The sequence below is a fragment of the Nycticebus coucang genome, chromosome X (genome assembly GCF_027406575.1).
Source record: "Nycticebus coucang isolate mNycCou1 chromosome X, mNycCou1.pri, whole genome shotgun sequence".
NCBI lineage: Eukaryota > Metazoa > Chordata > Mammalia > Primates > Lorisidae > Nycticebus > Nycticebus coucang.
Window position 1 is genome coordinate 30,854,167 of NC_069804.1, and position 16,644 is coordinate 30,870,810.

Consider the following 16,644-nt stretch of genomic DNA (forward strand, 5'->3'; position numbering starts at 1 on the left):
TGTGAACCTAGCTATATAAGGAAAAATGTCCTCTTGACATTTCCAGTACAATAGCCAGTAGCCACATTTGGCTACTGATCATTTTAAATGTGACTAATCCAAATTGAGATAGACTAGAAATATATGTATATACCAGTTTTTAAATACTTAGCATTTTATTTTTTTATTTTTAGAGACTCACTTTATCACCCTCGGTAGAGTGCTATGGCGTTACAGCTCACAGCAACCTCCAACTCCTGGGCTTAGGCCATTCTCTTGCCTCAGCCTCCCAAGTAGCCGGGACTACAGGCCCCTGCCACAACACTTGGCTATTTTTTGTTGCGGTTTGGCCGGGGCCGGGTTCAAAACTGCCACCCTGGGTATATGGGGCCAGCACCCTACCCACTGAGCCACAGGTGCCACCCATAAATACTTAGTATTTTAAAAAGATATTTCATTTCTTTTTTTTTTTTTTTTTTTGAGACAGCTTACTCTGTTGCCCCAGGCTAGAGTGCCATGGCCTCAGCCTAGCTCACAGCAACCTGGACTCAAGCCATCCTCCTACCTCACCTTCCCGAGTAGCTGGGACTACAGGTACCTACCATGATCCTGGCTTATTTGTCTATTTTTGATAGAAATGAGGTCTTGCTCTTGCTCAGGCTGGTCTCAAACTCCTGAGCTCAAGTGATTCTCCCACTTCAGCGTCCCAGAGTACTAGGATTATAAGTCTGAGTCACTGCGCCCAGCCTTAAAAAGATGTCCTTAATAATTTTTTTTTTTTTTTTTGTAGAGACAGAGTCTCACTTTATGGTCCTCGGTAGAGTGCCGTGGCCTCACACAGTTCACAGCAACCTCCAACTCCTGGGCTTAAGCGATTCTCTTGCCTCAGCCTCCCGAGTAGCTGGGACTACAGGCACCCGCCACAACGCCCGGCTATTTTTTGGTTGCAGTTTGGCCGGGGCCAGGTTTGAACCCATCACCCTTGGTATATGGGGCTGGCGCCCTACCAACTGAGCCACAGGCGCCGCCCATCCTTAATAATTTTTTGTATTTTTCATATGTCAAAATGATATTTTGTAGATAGACTGGCTTAAATAAATGTGTTATAAAACTAATTTCACCTCTTTCTTTTTATTAGTTTTTTGTATAAGAAAATTATTTGAGGCCGCGCGTGGTGGCTCATGCCTGTAGTCCCAGCGCTGTGGGAGGCCGAGACGGGTGGATTGTCTTAGCTCAGAGGTTCAAGACCAGTATGAGCAGCAGTGAGCCAGAGTAAGACCCCGCCTCTACTAACAACATCAAAAACAGCCAGACGGACGTTGTGGTGGGCGTCCGTAATCCCAGCTACTAGGGAGGCAATGGGAAAGAGCATCGCCAGAGGAAGAAGAAAATGAACAAAAAAAAAAAGAGTACTTGAATGGTAAACAAGCAAGCTGAAATTTAAAAAAAAAAAAAATTATTTGAAATTAGTATGTGGTTTGTATTGTATTTTCGTTAGAGTACAATGCTACACGAAGAAAATTGCAGATTCCAAAAATATTAAATCTAGCTGGGCACAGTGGCTCATGCCTGTAATCCTAGCACTCTGAGAGGCTAAGGTGTGTGGATTGCATGAGTTCAGGAGTTCGAGTCCAGCCTGAGCTACAGTGAGATTCTGTCTCTAAAAATAGCCAGCTATTGTGGCCAGTGCAGCCAGTACCTGTAGTCCCTCAGTAGAGTGGTGTAGCATCACAGCTCACAGCAATCTCAAACTCTTGGGCTTAAGTGATCCTCTTGCCTCAGCCTCCCAGATAGCTAGGACTACAGGAGCCTGCCACAACACTGGGCTATTTTTTTTAGAAAAGAGGTCTTACTCTTTCTCAGGATGGTCTCAAACTCCTGATCTCAAGCAGTCCACCTGCCTTGGCCTCCCACAGTTCTAGGAATTCACACGTGAGCCACCCCACCTGGGGATTTGAGGTAGAAGCGGAGCTACAGTAATATGAATAACAATAGTATAACTGTACCTTCCTATTATAGTTAAGTTTTTCTTCTACTTAACTGTTTTTTATTTGAGAATTTTTCTCTTAATAAGTACCTATAATAGACAATATTTTCCAGACATTCAACAAATATTTATTGAGCACCACCTCTGTGTCCAGCATTATTTTAGATACTTCAGCAAATAAAACAGGACAAATGGAACTGGCCTCCTGGAGACCTACCCTAATGCTAAGTTGTAAATCACAGGGCTAGTACATGGGGTTCTTTCTAGTGCTTTTATTTATAAAGTATCAAGTTAACCTTTGACTTGTAAGATGTTTTCTACTCAAAGGACTTCAGAATTTGCCCTCTTGCTCTCATTATGCTTATTATTTCCTCCAGAAAAGGAGGTTTGTGGGAGAGTGAGGCGGCTGCAAGTCATAGACTCATTCATTACTTTCTCTTTTCTTAGTCTGCTTTGAACAGGTAGTTTTCTCCCACAGGAAATCTAGGCATGCGAACACTTTCCCAACTAATTGGAAGTGACCTTACTGCTGTAACTACAGTGATTTTGGAAGTTAATTTTAATTAAAATATGTATCCTTAGCCCGAAAGAGTAAGTACTTTGCTCCTCAAGTATAGGTATTACAAGGTGGAAAACAATATGTACAAAAAATGTTACTAAATTTTATTTTTTTATTTTATTTATTTATTTTTTTTTTTTTTAGAGACAGAGTTTCACTTGATCACCCTCGGTAGAGTGCTATGGCGTTACAGCTCACAGCAACCTCCAGCTCCTGGGCTTAGGCGATTCTCTTACCTCAGCCTCCTGAGTAGCTGGGACTGCAGGCACCTGCCACAATGCCCGACTATTTTTTTGTTGTTATTGCAGTTTGGCTGGGGCCAGGTTCAAACCCGCCACCCTTGGTATATGGAGCCGGCGCCCTACCCACTGAGCCACAGGCACCGCCCTTATTTTTATTTTTTTTATTAAATCATAAACACATAGATCGTGTATACATTAATGCATTTATGGGGTAAAATGTGCTGATTTCATATGAATTAGGAACGCTTACATCGCACTGGTTAATGCATACCTCATCTTGTTTACTTGATTATTGTGTTAAGACATTTATACTCTTTACTTAAGAGATCTGACATATACCCTTGCAATATGCACCATAGGTATGATCCCACCATTCACCGTCCCTCGATCTGACCTCCTCTCTGCCCTCCCATTCCCCCCACTAAATTTTAAAAAGTGTTATTTACTAGCATAAAAAATATGGAGAACGATGCAGCACTTCTTTGTGAGTCTTCATCCTTTGGTTTTAATGTTTTATAGCAAGGGTCAGCAATTTATGATGAGTGTGTCACAGAGAGCACTCAGCTGGGTGGGGCCAGCATACACTCCGCCCGCCCCCCCACCTCCGCCCCAGGGCTCTATTTCCCTCCTATAAGAGCCAGATACATCACTGCACTTCTTTCGGAGGAGTTCATACAATACACATCCCTGTTTATCTGTTTATCTCTACATCCAAGATAATTAAAGAGTAAAACTCTACACCATCACTATTAGCATTATGTCAGCTCTTTTATTTTTGGTTTTCCTGTTCTCTTGAAAGAAATATTAATGTTTTCCTGTTCTCTTGAAAGAAATATTAATGTATCAACTTTTCAGTAACCACAGAACTATTTTGGTTTATGAAGGAGTAAGGAATTGCCTCATAATTTACCTTTATCTTCAATAAATTTCTTTTTATCTAAGCAGAAGTTATTTCAGATGCTTCCTTATAACTTTTATGCTTCCTTCTGCAGAGAAAGTCAAACATCTTCTATAGCATTCCATTTCATTGGACTTTTTGTATCGTTAACGAGAGCTTCAGTTGCTGATGAATTTTAAACATCTTTGATAGATACCTGCATTTTTACGCTAATATTGCAATATGTTTTTCAGGTTTTCAATTCGAAAACAGCTGAACTCCTTAGTCATCATCAAGTGGAAATAAAACAAGAGTTTCCAAGAGAGGGGTAAGTTTCCTAGTTTAATATGTAAAGACACATGTTTGTTACTCCACTTCATCCCACTTGCCCTATGGGTTTGTGAAGTAAACGTAGCCAGACACCTTCCTGAGAAGGCTTGAGAGATTGGTATTAATCAAGAAAAGAAGCAATAGGGCGGCGCCTGTGGCTCAAGGAGTAGGGCGCCGGTCCCATATGCCGGAGGTGGCGGGTTCAAACCCAGCCCCGGCCAAAAACCAAAAAAAAAAATAGTGGGGCGTTGTGGTAGGTGCCTGTAGTCCCAGCTACTTGGGAAGCTGAGGCAAGAGAATCGCCTAGGCCCAGGGGTTGGAGGTTGCTGTGAGCTGAGATGCCACAGCACCCTACTGAGGGCGAAGAAAAGAAGCAATAAGTTGGTATCTCAGCAAAAATATGTAGGTAATTGATGGCTTAGGAATTCAGTGACAGAAAAGGAAGAGATCATAAAGCGGTACAGTAAAAGATTATTAAATATCAGAAATTCTACATTAACTTTGAAGTCACTTAACTCTGTGTCCATATTGTTGCCAAAATACTGCTTGGCTGATGTGAGTGTCGGGGTGTTTTTTTTTTTTTTTAAATGAGGATATCTGTTTTTTAAGAAGCAATCATGTATCCTTGTCCTAGGATCCCAATTATCAAGAAAAACCAGCATTCATGTATCTTATCTCATATTAAAATCATTTGGGGGAGAACACTATTCATATGGAGTAATTGTGAATAATATAATGTTAAGTATATTATTTAAAATCTAGTGATATTGGCGGCGCCTGTGGCTCAAAGGAGTAGGGCCCCAGCCCCCATATACCGGAGGTGGTGGGTTCAAACCTGGCCCCAACCAAAAACTGCAAAAAATAAATAAATAAAATATAGTGATACTTATGAGACATCCGCTTTGAAAAACTATGTGGCCATTTCTTGTAAAGTTAACTTACACCTGTGGCATTCTACCCTTAGGAATTTATCCAAGAGAAATAAAAGCATATGTCCATAGAAAGACTTACATGTTGTGTAGTTGATTTGAAAGGAAAATGAAAGAACTCTCTGGGTTGATGAAAATATTCTACATCTTGACTGGAGTGTTGGTTTAGATTGGTATTTCCCTGTGTCAAAACTCAGCAAATTGTATACTTCAGATCTGTGCATTTCATTGTAAAGTTAACAATTTAGGAAAAAGAAAAAAATTAATATCTTATCAAATCGTATTATTTTCTTTCCGTGAAAAAATGTTCTCCTATTTTTTAGAGAGTTCCTTTGTTTAAGAATAAAATCCATTGATATGGTAGCAGCATTAGCACTGTCCACAGGCCTGATCCCAGTGTTATTTGGAAAGAGGATACCTGGGTCATAATGGGATGAAAATTAGAAATATATGAAAGGAAACTGAGTTTTTAAAAGAGGGAAGTTAGAACTTAAAGCTCAGGGAAGGGCACCATCTAGTCAGGCCTGAGGAATGCAGAGAAAAAAGGCAATTGGAATTTTCTTGTTACTTCCAAATCCTAGGGTGGGATTCTTTTACTTTGTGTCCTATCTGTGTTTGGGCTTCCTCAAATTACCATTTATTTCTCTCAGACTTCTCATCCTTCTCCTTTATTATCAGGCTTCCATCCTGCTGAGGCCCTGGTACCTCAAAATTGCACTGAGATTGGGTCTGAAAGAGTTAATTAGGAGTTTAAATTATTCTACATGAAAGAGTTATTAGGAGTTTAAATTTTTTTTTATTAAATTCCAACAAAACATTTTGGGAAAGAAGTGGCAAATACTTATTTAACATTTCAGAATTCCTTTTGCTTCCCACATATGTAATTCTCAAGAATAATTAATATGAAGCTAGGCACGGTACCTCACGCCTCCTATAATCCTACCACTCTGGGAGGCTGAGGTGGGAGAATCCCTTGAGCTCAAGAGTTCAAGACCAGCCTAAGCAAGAGTAAGACCCCCTCCCCCATCTCTAAAGAAAAAATGGAAAAATTAGCTGGGCATTGTGGTGGGTGGCTGTAGTCCCAGCTACTTGGAAGGCTAAAGCAGGAGGATCCCTTGAACCCAGGAGTTTGAGGTTGCTGTGAGCAAGGCTGATGCCACAGCACTCTAGCCTGGGGCAACAGAGTGAGACAATGTCTTAAAAAATAATAATAAATACATTTCTGTCTACTTAGAAATCTATTGACTAGTGAAACATGCACTTAATTTATTAAAATTCATCAAACCTACAGGATATGAAGAATTAAGGAAACTAATTTTCTTATTGGACTTGAAAAAAATAATTTTTAAATAGGTGGAATATTTACTCTTTGTGGACTACTGTTAGTGGGCTCCTTTCAAATAATTAATTACTATATGAAGAAAAATTAAAAAGTAGGGAAGTAAGCTTTTCTTTAAGCCATTACTTTAGAATATAGGCTACTGTTTGCTCTGCTGATCTGATTTTCTTTAGTTTAGATACCAGCCACACCCTCAAATTAACATTTCTATAGGATTAAATTACATTTATATTGCTTTCCTGTTGACTAATCCGGTGCATTCTTTTGTTCAAAGATGGGTGGAACAAGATCCTAAGGAAATTCTTCAGTCTGTCTATGAGTGTGTAGAGAAAACATGCGAGAAACTTGGACAGCTGAATATTGATATTTCCAACATAAAAGGTATTTGTAACAGAATTTTTACACACATGGTATGAGTTTCTCCATCAGATCACTAATTCATTCTTTCAGCTCATAACTGACTGCCTATTCAGTGCCAAGCATTCCTATGAGAACTTGAGGATACAGCACTAAACAGGAACTCCAGACATTGGTGGGTCAATCAACATTGGTAGCAGTAGAGGTGCGGAGAAAGAGCCAGAACTTGCTTATGGATTGCACGTTAAGGTAGTAGAGAGAGTAATGAGGTAAAGGGAGGAGATAGTCAACAGGGATGCCTTTTACTGAGGAGAGAAAGACTGAAGGAAGGAAGGGTTTGGGATCCAAACACTTGACTTGTAAAATTTCCCTGAAATAATTCCTTGTGAATGGTAGATTATTACAGATCTCTCAGCAAAGTCCTAGTAGTTTTTGGTTTGGGGTTTTCTTGTTGTTGTTGTTGTTTGTTTGTTTGTTTGTTTTGAGACAGAGCCTCAAGCTGTCGCCCTGGGTAGAGGACCATGGTATCACAGCTCACAGCAACCTCCAACTCCTGGGCTCAAGCGATTCTCCTGCCTCCACCTCCCAAGTAGCTGGGAATACAGATGCCCGCCACAACGCCCAGCTATTTTTTGGTTGCAGCCGTCATTGTTGTTTGGCGGGCCGGGCTGGATTTGAACCCGGCAGCTCAGGTGTATGTGGCTGGTGCCTTAGGCGCTTGAGCCACAGGCGCTGAGCCAAAGTCCTAGTAGTTTTAAGAGAATGTTTGTGTTTGGCTTTTCATCATTCATACAGGGAAAAAAAAAAATAACCCAGTCACCCAAGGTTAATATAATGGTATAAAGGGTGGAAGCATAACATGGAAATTACTATCTCCTTATAGCCTAAATTTTTCAGTTTCACCATTCAAGAGCTGCTTTTTTTCCCTTCCTCAGGTAGTTTGACTATAGAGGGCTCCATCAATTGGTTGGTGTGCCTTGATTCCCATTGTCTTGGCTCTGAGACTTACTGTCACTTCTGAGACTTTCCCATATTTGTGTAAATAAAATGTCACTTGAAAAAAAAAAGACTATATGTAATCAAACCATTCATTCACCAAGCCCATAGCATACCTACTATGTGCTAGGTATACTAGGGATACAATGGAGCACAAATAGAGTTGCATAGCTAAGAGTCAAGTGGGGGAAGCATGCTAATCCAATAATCACAAAAAAATGGAAAATCATAATAACATAGTTATTTGTTTGTTTGTTTTTGCATTTTTGACTTGACCCCGCCACCCCCGGCATATGGGGCCAGTGCCTCACTCCTTGAGCCACAGGTGCTGCCCCGTAACATAGTTATTTTTGTTACTGTAGATTTTTAAAAGAAATAAGCACCTAGGTACAATCGATATTTTATTAACAATTTATAATATCATGCACATATTAATCCTACCCCCTTTTATCCCTACATCTAAGTGGAAGAGCTTCACATCTCTTTGAGAGTTGAACTCACTGAATTTTCAATGAGTTGTGCATCCAAGTGATTGTAGGCTATCGTGCCCTTGAGCTATTCTCACAGCTCTCAGTCTAAAACAGCTGTTCTCAACCTGTGGGTTGCAACCCACAGGAACTGTATTAAAGGGCCGCAGCATTAGGAAGGTTGAGAACCACTAGTCTAGGGTGACTGACCATGTCTTTGACATTAGTCCACCTCCTTTATTGGTAAAATGGGCTGCCATGTATGGCCTTCTGAAGCCACTAGGGTACCTTTCTTTCTTTTTTTTTTTTTTTTTTTTTTTAATTTTGCAGTTTTTGGCAGGGCCAGGTTTGAACCTGCCACCTCCAGTGTATGGGGCCTTGCCCTAATCCTTTCAGCCATAGGCGCCACCCTAGGGTACCTTTCTTATTTTTGTGATGTGTGTAAAGACAACACAACTGCCTTGTTTTCCACTTGCACTAACTAGTCTGTAAGAATTGAACAGGCAGTTTCTCTATATATTCCTCTGTGTCTGGGCAGTGTGAAACCCACACCTGAGCCAAAGCCAAGAGCCAGCACTTCCTTCTCTACAACTACAGTAAAGGAAGAGAACATCCCACAAGCCCCTCCATACCAGGCCAGTTGTACTGATTTTTTTCTCAGATAATTTATCAAATTAGCATTGCCAAGGGCCAAGCTTTTGCTTATCCTTATAGAACTCTAAATCATCAAGCCTTAAGGCTGTAAAGGATCTTCCCTCTCCTAGGATGGTAGTACCCTTTAGCTGCAAATGAGAGAAGGGGATAGACTGCAAGTCATAGAGCTATTTAATAGTGGATAGCATTAAAGCTCCCAAACTTTTGCTCTTTTCCCTTAATCACACTGAAGATAATCTCACAAACCACTCTGGTTTTTGCCAGCTGAAGGGCAACATCATTTGTAGTCTAACCTGATAGTCATTAAGAGCTCATCACATCTGGTAGCCTAAGGCAAGTAAATAGGCAGCTTCTCTCCTTGATTTAGAGCAGGCGTCCTCAAACTTTTTTTTTTTTTTTTTGTGGTTTTTGGCCGGGGTTGGGTATGAACCTGCCACCTCTGGCATATGGGACCAGCGCCCTACTCCTTGAGCCACAGGCGCCGCCCGTCCTCAAACTTTTTAAACAGGGGGCCAGTTCATTGTCCCTCAGACCGTTGGAGGGCTGGACTATAGTTAAAAAAAAAAAAACTATGAACAAATTCCTATGCACACTGCACATATCTTATTTTGAAGTAAAAAACAAAACGGGAACAAATACAATTCACACCTCCGCATGTGGCCCGCTGGCCGCAGTTTGAGGATGCCTGATTTAGAGAGTCAGGCGACTGCCTGTTACTGGTCTGAGAAATTACAAAGTATAAACACAGCAGATACTCTCATCCTCTTTCATGTGATAGAAGCAAAAGAGAACATAAATCGCTTCAAAGCTGAGACCATAAAATTTTCAGAGATTTGATTCTCTCGTATCTAAAGCAGTTATTTCACTTTTAGAGAAAAGGGAAGCCCCCACATCCATTTCTCCGTTGCCTCACCCTATCCAACATATTCACACACGTTCTTATCACCTCTTATACTCTCAGGGGCTTCTAGGGGGGGTCTCAGGAAGGCACCCCATTCTCTGAAATAATTTTCCAGCAGCAGCTGCATCTCATTTGCAATTGTTCTAACTTGGGTTCAAATTTTCCAGAGATTGTTTTCTTTAAAAAACTTTGTATCTCTTCTCACATAGCACTTTTAATAGCCAGATAGCCTTCTTCTGAAGTGCTTACTATTTTGCCATGTGTTATTAGGTGTTTTTTCAAAAATATATTCCAATCATAAATTACTGTTTTATTTTGATTTTTTTTGATTTTGATTTTTTTTGTGGTTTTTGGCCGGGGCTGGGTTTGAACCCGCCACCTCCGGCATATGGGACCCGCACCCTACTCCTTGAGCCACAGGCGCCGCCCTTATTTTGCTTTTTAAAAAGGAAGCATGTCACCCTCAGTTCTATCAAGACAACAATTATTAACATCCTGGAGTATTTCCAATGGCTTTTTGTTATTGAGTAAGGTTTCTTGATTGTGATTATAACTTTTCACAGACCGTTTTAAGCAAAGACTTAGAATGTAGCTTTTAACTATTTTGACTTTACTATTCACAGTATAGAGAAAAACACCCTCCCCCCAAAAAAAACTATGTAGGCTCGGCACCTATAGCTCAAGCAGCTAAGGTGCCCGCCACATACACCAGAGCTGGCGGGTTCAAATCCAGCCCGGGCCCACCAAACAACAATAATAATTACAACCAAAAAATAGCCGGGTGTTGTGGGGGGGCGCCTGTAGTCCCAGCTACTTGGTAGGCTGAGGCAAGAGAATCGCTTAAGCCCAGGAGTTGGAGGTTGCTGTGAGCCGTGATGGCACAGCACTCTACCCAGGGCAAGCTTGAGGCTCTGTCTCAAAAAAAAAAAAAACAAATATGTAGAAGTATGAACCTGCTAGGTACAAGATCAGTACATTGGGTTTGTGTAGGTAAGTTAGGATATGTGTAACTGAAAGACTGAGGCTGGGAAATAAATATTTAATGCATGTATCTTTCATATTCTCCCAAATAGTACAGATGAACTAGAGTGGAGAACTACAAAACCTGAATGTGTTAATCTAAGAAAGAGAGGATTAAAATTAGGAACTATTAGGAATGGTATGTGTGCTGAGATTAGCAACCAGGACAGTTTTCTTTAAAAATCATAAACAGTTTTAAGGAAAAAATGACAAGAAGGGTGGCGCCTGTGGCTCAAGGAGTAGGGCGCCAGCCCCATATACGGGGGTGGGGGGTGGCGGGTTTGAGCCTGGCCCCGGCCAAAACTACAAACAAAAAAAAATTGAAAAAATGACAAGAAGTAAGAAAATTGAAAAAGTTCAGAGGCATCACGTAAGACCTGTGTGCCCTGGGGAGAAACAGTTAATTAAGATGTGTTTGTGGCTGGCAGAGAATCCTGGGACATTATTTCACTGGACTTTGTCCGCAAGCAAAGCAATTTTACTTGGCATGAGGGAATTGAATGGAGATTCAAGAAGGAGGAGTGGTCAGGGAGGAATTTGTGACCAAAGAATCAGATCGAAATAGCTCTAGATTACATTCTGAAGACAAGGTAGAATGAGCCTGTAAAACAAAATATCATGAGGGGCATAAAATAGTGAGTGACTCAGGGATTGTGGCTAAGGGAGCATTCAGCTTGTTTATGGAAAATTAACATAGTGAGGAGAACTAGGAGATTTTAGTTGCTATTAATCCACTTTCTCCTCCATAATAATGATGATCATGGCAGCAGCAGTAACATTTATTGAGTGCTTACTATGTGCCAGGCATCTGTTTTAATAATATACATGGCCTCAGGGATTCCTCGCTGTAAGCCTGTAATGTAGGAACTATTATTCTCCACATTTTACAGGAAACAAAATTGTAAACCCAGAGTCATGCTATTAGGAAGCACAGGGATTGGAATTTTGAACCCCAGCAGTTTGACTTCAGAGCCTGCGGGCTACTAAATCATGCCCTAAGCTCTCGATCTTACTTTTACTTGGCCCTGTTTTGGTAGTTAACCTGGCCTGCTACTTCATGGAGGAAGTTGACACCCTGGGGCCTTAAATCTTCAATTTCCTTCCAGAGAAGCAATAGCTTTCTGCCCTACTTGGGACTCTTCCCTGCACCTGTACTGTTGTTAATCTCATCCATGCCCGCCTGTCACTATAATGGTCAGGAGGACCATGTGCCATTGACTCTCAGCCCCACCCCACATCCTCCTTTCTCTTTTTTATTCCTGCAAACATTTTTGTTTTCTTTTTTCAAAAACAAACAACTCAGAATCTTTCTTTATCCTATGTCTCTACATATCCTTAGCCTAGAATCTCAATCATCATTGTACCTCTAGAAAAAATGTTAAATAAAGTAAGTAAATCTGCATTGCATAAATCATATCAGAACAAGGGAGCCTACAGTGTCCCTCTGTGCTGGTCAGAACACTCCAAGAGTGTTGTGTTTTATTCTGGGTGTACAATTAGAATGATAGAGACAGATAATTGCATGTTGGTAGGAACAGTGGTGAAGGGACCCTACACCATGCCATATGGAGACAGGGTCAGTTGAAAATTGGATTGTTGGCGGCGCCTGTGGCTCAAGGAGTAGGGCACCGGTCCCATATGCCGGAGGTGGCGGGTTCAAACCCAGCCCCGGCCAAAAACCAAAAAAAAAAAAAAAAAAAAAAAAAAAGAAAATTGGATTGTTTAGCCTAGACTGCAGAAGAGAAGACTTGAGGGACAAAAGAGCTACTTCAAGTTTCTGAAAGACTGGCATGTAGGAGAAAGATTAGACTTATTATATATACCTCTAAATCTCCATGAGAATAGATAAGATCTACAGGTGGAAGTTATAAGATAAAGGATTTTTTTTTTTTTAATACCAAAGTTGCCAGGAGAGGTTGGTCTGCCTTTAGAGATGTAGTGAGTATGTTGTCACTAGAATGCCGTCTCGATGGTCATATGACTGGTGATTCTAGAGGAAATTTGAGCATAAGAAATGTTGTTTATTGTCTGGTCTCTAAGGTTTGTCCTAATCTTAATTTCTGGAAGAGCTGGATCCTTTAATGCATTGTATTCTACCAGGATGCACATTAGAATCACTTGGGGAGTTTTAGGAACTAGGCTAAATGCTCAGATCCCACCTCAGGTCAGTTAAATTGAAATTTTTTGTTGTTGTTTTTGGTGTCCCTGGGTGGGCACGAACCATAAATTGAAATGTTTCGACCAGAGCTTGGGAAGTAGTGTTTTTTAAAAGTTCCCCAGTTGATTCTAAAATATAGCCAAGTCGGAGAACCTCCTTGTAAATACAGCTCTTGAGTTGTGCATAAGTCAGTATACTGTAAATGCCATTGTATAATGTAGTTATGCCTGATTTAAATTCTTATGTATTGTAACATATTATTAAAATATAAGAATGAAACTGAATTTCTAACTAACCACAATGTAAGTTTACTGAGCATGAGGGATTTTGTCCATGGCTATTTTCTTAATGCAGGCATGCACCTGCACATACACACAAGGGGAGGGAGGTTTCTTGTACCAATTGGTAAATAAATCACTGGGGTGATTGTTGGTCTGCTCAGAACAATAAATTGAATATTTTCTTTGGCAAGTTATTGCATTCCTTAAAGCAACCTTGGAGCCTTTTAGTTGGGTATTGTTCTGGGTCCAAGTCTTTGTGTGCTGGTAGTAAAGTGGAAAGGAGTGTGTAGAAAATTAAAGAAACACTTGGCAATGGGTGTTCACTTTTCCCAGAGCCACTCACAGAAAGTAAACTAAATATCACTACAAATGTTTCAAATGTTTTTTTGAATTGTTATGTTTAGTTGCGCCTATAAGAAAAGATGAGAGCTATTCTCCTGAAGTACTTTTCTACTTGTTTACTTTTCTACTTCCTTTTGTTTAACTTTCTCTCTAAAGCTATTGGTGTCAGCAACCAGAGGGAAACCACTGTGGTGTGGGACAAGTTAACTGGAGAGCCTCTCTACAATGCTGTGGGTAAGCTGTCTCGTATGGATAGCAAATGCAGGGCCTTTCTCTGCTTGCAAATGTGGTCATATTGAAATATCTTGCTAAAAAAGCATGCAGACATGTTTCCTATAATCCAATGGGATGGGCAGAGGCTAAGAAATTAGCTGTTACGTATTTACCATTTTCAGATCAGATATATTCACATATTGAATTAATTCTCTTCCACGCTCTCCTCTTTCTGATTTGTCTTTTTACACAAAAGGGTGAATCCTGCCAGAATTATTTTATAATCCCTACTGTTTCTGACATCTAAAAGCGATCTCTCCTCTTACCCTCACAAATTAAAATTACAAATGTTCAGTTATCTATAAAGTACTTGTGTATATGTTCTTTCCATCTAGGAATTTGAATTAGTCTTCTGAGTTTATAAAAATAAAATATCATAATTTTAACTGCTTCTACTACAAATTTGGTTATTTCATCAGGGCTTACAAAACTCAACATCTCAAATATACCACTTTTAGGCATCACAGCTTATTAGATATAAATGACCCTGGGTATATTTTAGCATCATTCTTAGCTCATGACAGTTGTCAAGCACCGAATGAAACTGCCACTTCCTAAAAAGAAACTGTTCTTCTAAATCTATAATCACTAAAAACTTCATTCTGTCAAATAGCAAAACACAACTTTTTATTAATAAAATATTAAATTTGTGGGGTGGAGTGGAGAATAGAGCCAGAAATTGTTAGAGATGAGCTGATTTATAGAGTGAGCTATTTTTACTTTCCAGTTACCTTAGTAATATAATTAGTATTGATTGGAAGAAAGCAATCGTAAAGCGGAAAATATATGGAAAAGGTACATTGTTAAGAGCAGCATGAATTCTGTAGGAATAATCTTTATAAAAATTAAGATATTTAATGTTATTGTATTATAAGAAAGCATTTAGTATGTGTTCTGTATTTGTGATACAAAATTAAATTCTCCAAAAATCTGAAAAAACTGCAGCCAAAGATCTTGCTATACACATCTTTTAAATCTTTTTCATTTCCATGAGCAGTTCATTTTGAATATAAGTAAGGCAGATTATTACAGTGTTAATGATTAGCACTTAGGAGAGTATTCTTTGATAGGTCAATGTTGCCTAAATTCTTGAACTAGTTAGGGTTTTGCTTTTTTTTTCCCCCTAGCAAAAAGAAGGACCTACTATAGGGAACCAGAAAGTTCCTGTTAAATTCTAAGCATTGAATTGTAAAAATAGAACTTTGGGCTTTCAATTGTCATTTTGAAATAATGCAACTAGGTTAGCTGAATTTATGCTTACGGTGAAGGATTTAAGTAAATGTTTTACCAGAAAATCTTCCTGTTATTTGCTTGCTTATTTCTTTTTTTTTTTTTAATTATTGTTAAATCATAGCTGTGTACATTAGTGCAATCAAGGGGTACAATGTGCTGGTTTCATATACAATCTGAAATATTCTCATCTAACTGTTCAACATAGCATTCATGGCATTTTCTGCTTGCTTATTTCTTTTTCCTCACCTGGTCCCTTGCACCTCTCCCTTATTCTATGTGTTTTGCTGTATTAATTCAAATATACCTATAGAATATGAAGAATTTTTTCTTTTTTTTTTTTTTTTGTACCGCCCTCGGGTAGAGTGCCGTGGCGTCACACGGCTCACAGCAACCTCTTAACTCTTGGGCTTACGCAATTCTCTTGCCTCAGCCTCCCGAGCAGCTGGGACTACAGGCGCCCACCACAACGCCCGGCTATTTTTTTTTTTTTGTTGCAGTTTGGCCGGGGCTGGGTTTGAACCCGCCACCCTCGGCATATGGGGCCGGCGCCCTACTCACTGAGCCACAGGCGCCGCCCTTTTTTTTTTTTTTTTTTATTGTTGGGGATTCATTGAGGGTACAATAAGCAAGTTAACCTGATTACAATTGTTAAGTAAAGTCCCTCTTGCAATCATGTCTTGCCCCCATAAAGTGTGACACACACTAAGGCCCCACCCCCCTCCCTCCATTCCTCTTTCTGCTCCCCCCCCATAACCTTAATTGTCATTAATTGTCCTCATATCAAGATTGAGTACATAGGATTCATGCTTCTCCATTCTTGTGATGCTTTACTAAGAATAATGTCTTCCACTTCCATCCAGGTTAATACAAAGGATGTAAAGTCTCCATTTTTTTTAATGGCTGAATAGTATTCCATGGTATACATATACCACAGCTTGTTAATCCATTCCTGGGTTGGTGGGCATTTAGGCTGTTTCCACATTTTGGCGATTGTAAATTGAGCTGCAATAAACAGTCTAGTACAAGTGTCCTTATGATAAAAGGATTTTTTTCCTTCTGGGTAGATGCCCAGTAATGGGATTGCAGGATCGAATGGGAGGTCTAGGTTGAGTGCTTTGAGGTTTCTCCATACTTCCTTCCAGAATGAAGAATTTTTTCTATGCTGAGCCTCATATATATTTTGTGAAACTCTGTGTTTGATGTCATCCTAGGTATTATAGAGAATATAAACTATAATGTCTCGTTTAGGAAAGAGAAAATTACATTAGGGAATACTCAATAAAACAACATTAGGAAATGGTTGATAAATTGTGTGTTGCTAAATTGAATATAGGAATTAGAGCAAATATATGTTAGTATGGATTTTGGATTTTGGGCGTATCTTTCATAGTAGAGGATCAACTTCATTTGGGCCAGGAAGCCTATGTTAGGTTGCATTAGGAAAAGGGAGAATTGAGGAAAAGGCATAATGTGAACAAGCTATGAAGGTGAAAATGAAAATATGTATACATATTGAAACAAAGAGTGAAGAAATCTTGGATTTGTGGGTAGGTTGATTCATTTTTTTAGTAGAACTGCAATGATAACAATGCTCAGTAAATGCTAACTGCTATTACTATGGGCTTATGCTAAATACCCATATTATTTGATCTTATCACTGAAGTTTTATTAGCCTTATTTTATAAATGAATTATGAAAAAGCTCTGGCTCGGCACCCATA

General features: G+C 39.6%; 1 protein-coding gene across 7 annotated transcripts in view; it reads left to right on the forward strand.

Annotated features, from left to right (window-relative positions):
• GK (glycerol kinase) overlaps window positions 1-16,644 on the forward strand; it is an 82,875-nt gene that overhangs the window by 8,821 nt on the left and 57,410 nt on the right. For all 7 annotated transcript variants that reach the window (XM_053579309.1, XM_053579312.1, XM_053579307.1 and 4 more), the window contains exons 2-4: window positions 3,899-3,972; window positions 6,517-6,623; window positions 13,575-13,652. In XM_053579309.1, the coding sequence (XP_053435284.1) occupies window positions 3,899-3,972; window positions 6,517-6,623; window positions 13,575-13,652 (259 nt within the window). The remainder of the gene's footprint in view (window positions 1-3,898; window positions 3,973-6,516; window positions 6,624-13,574; window positions 13,653-16,644) is intronic.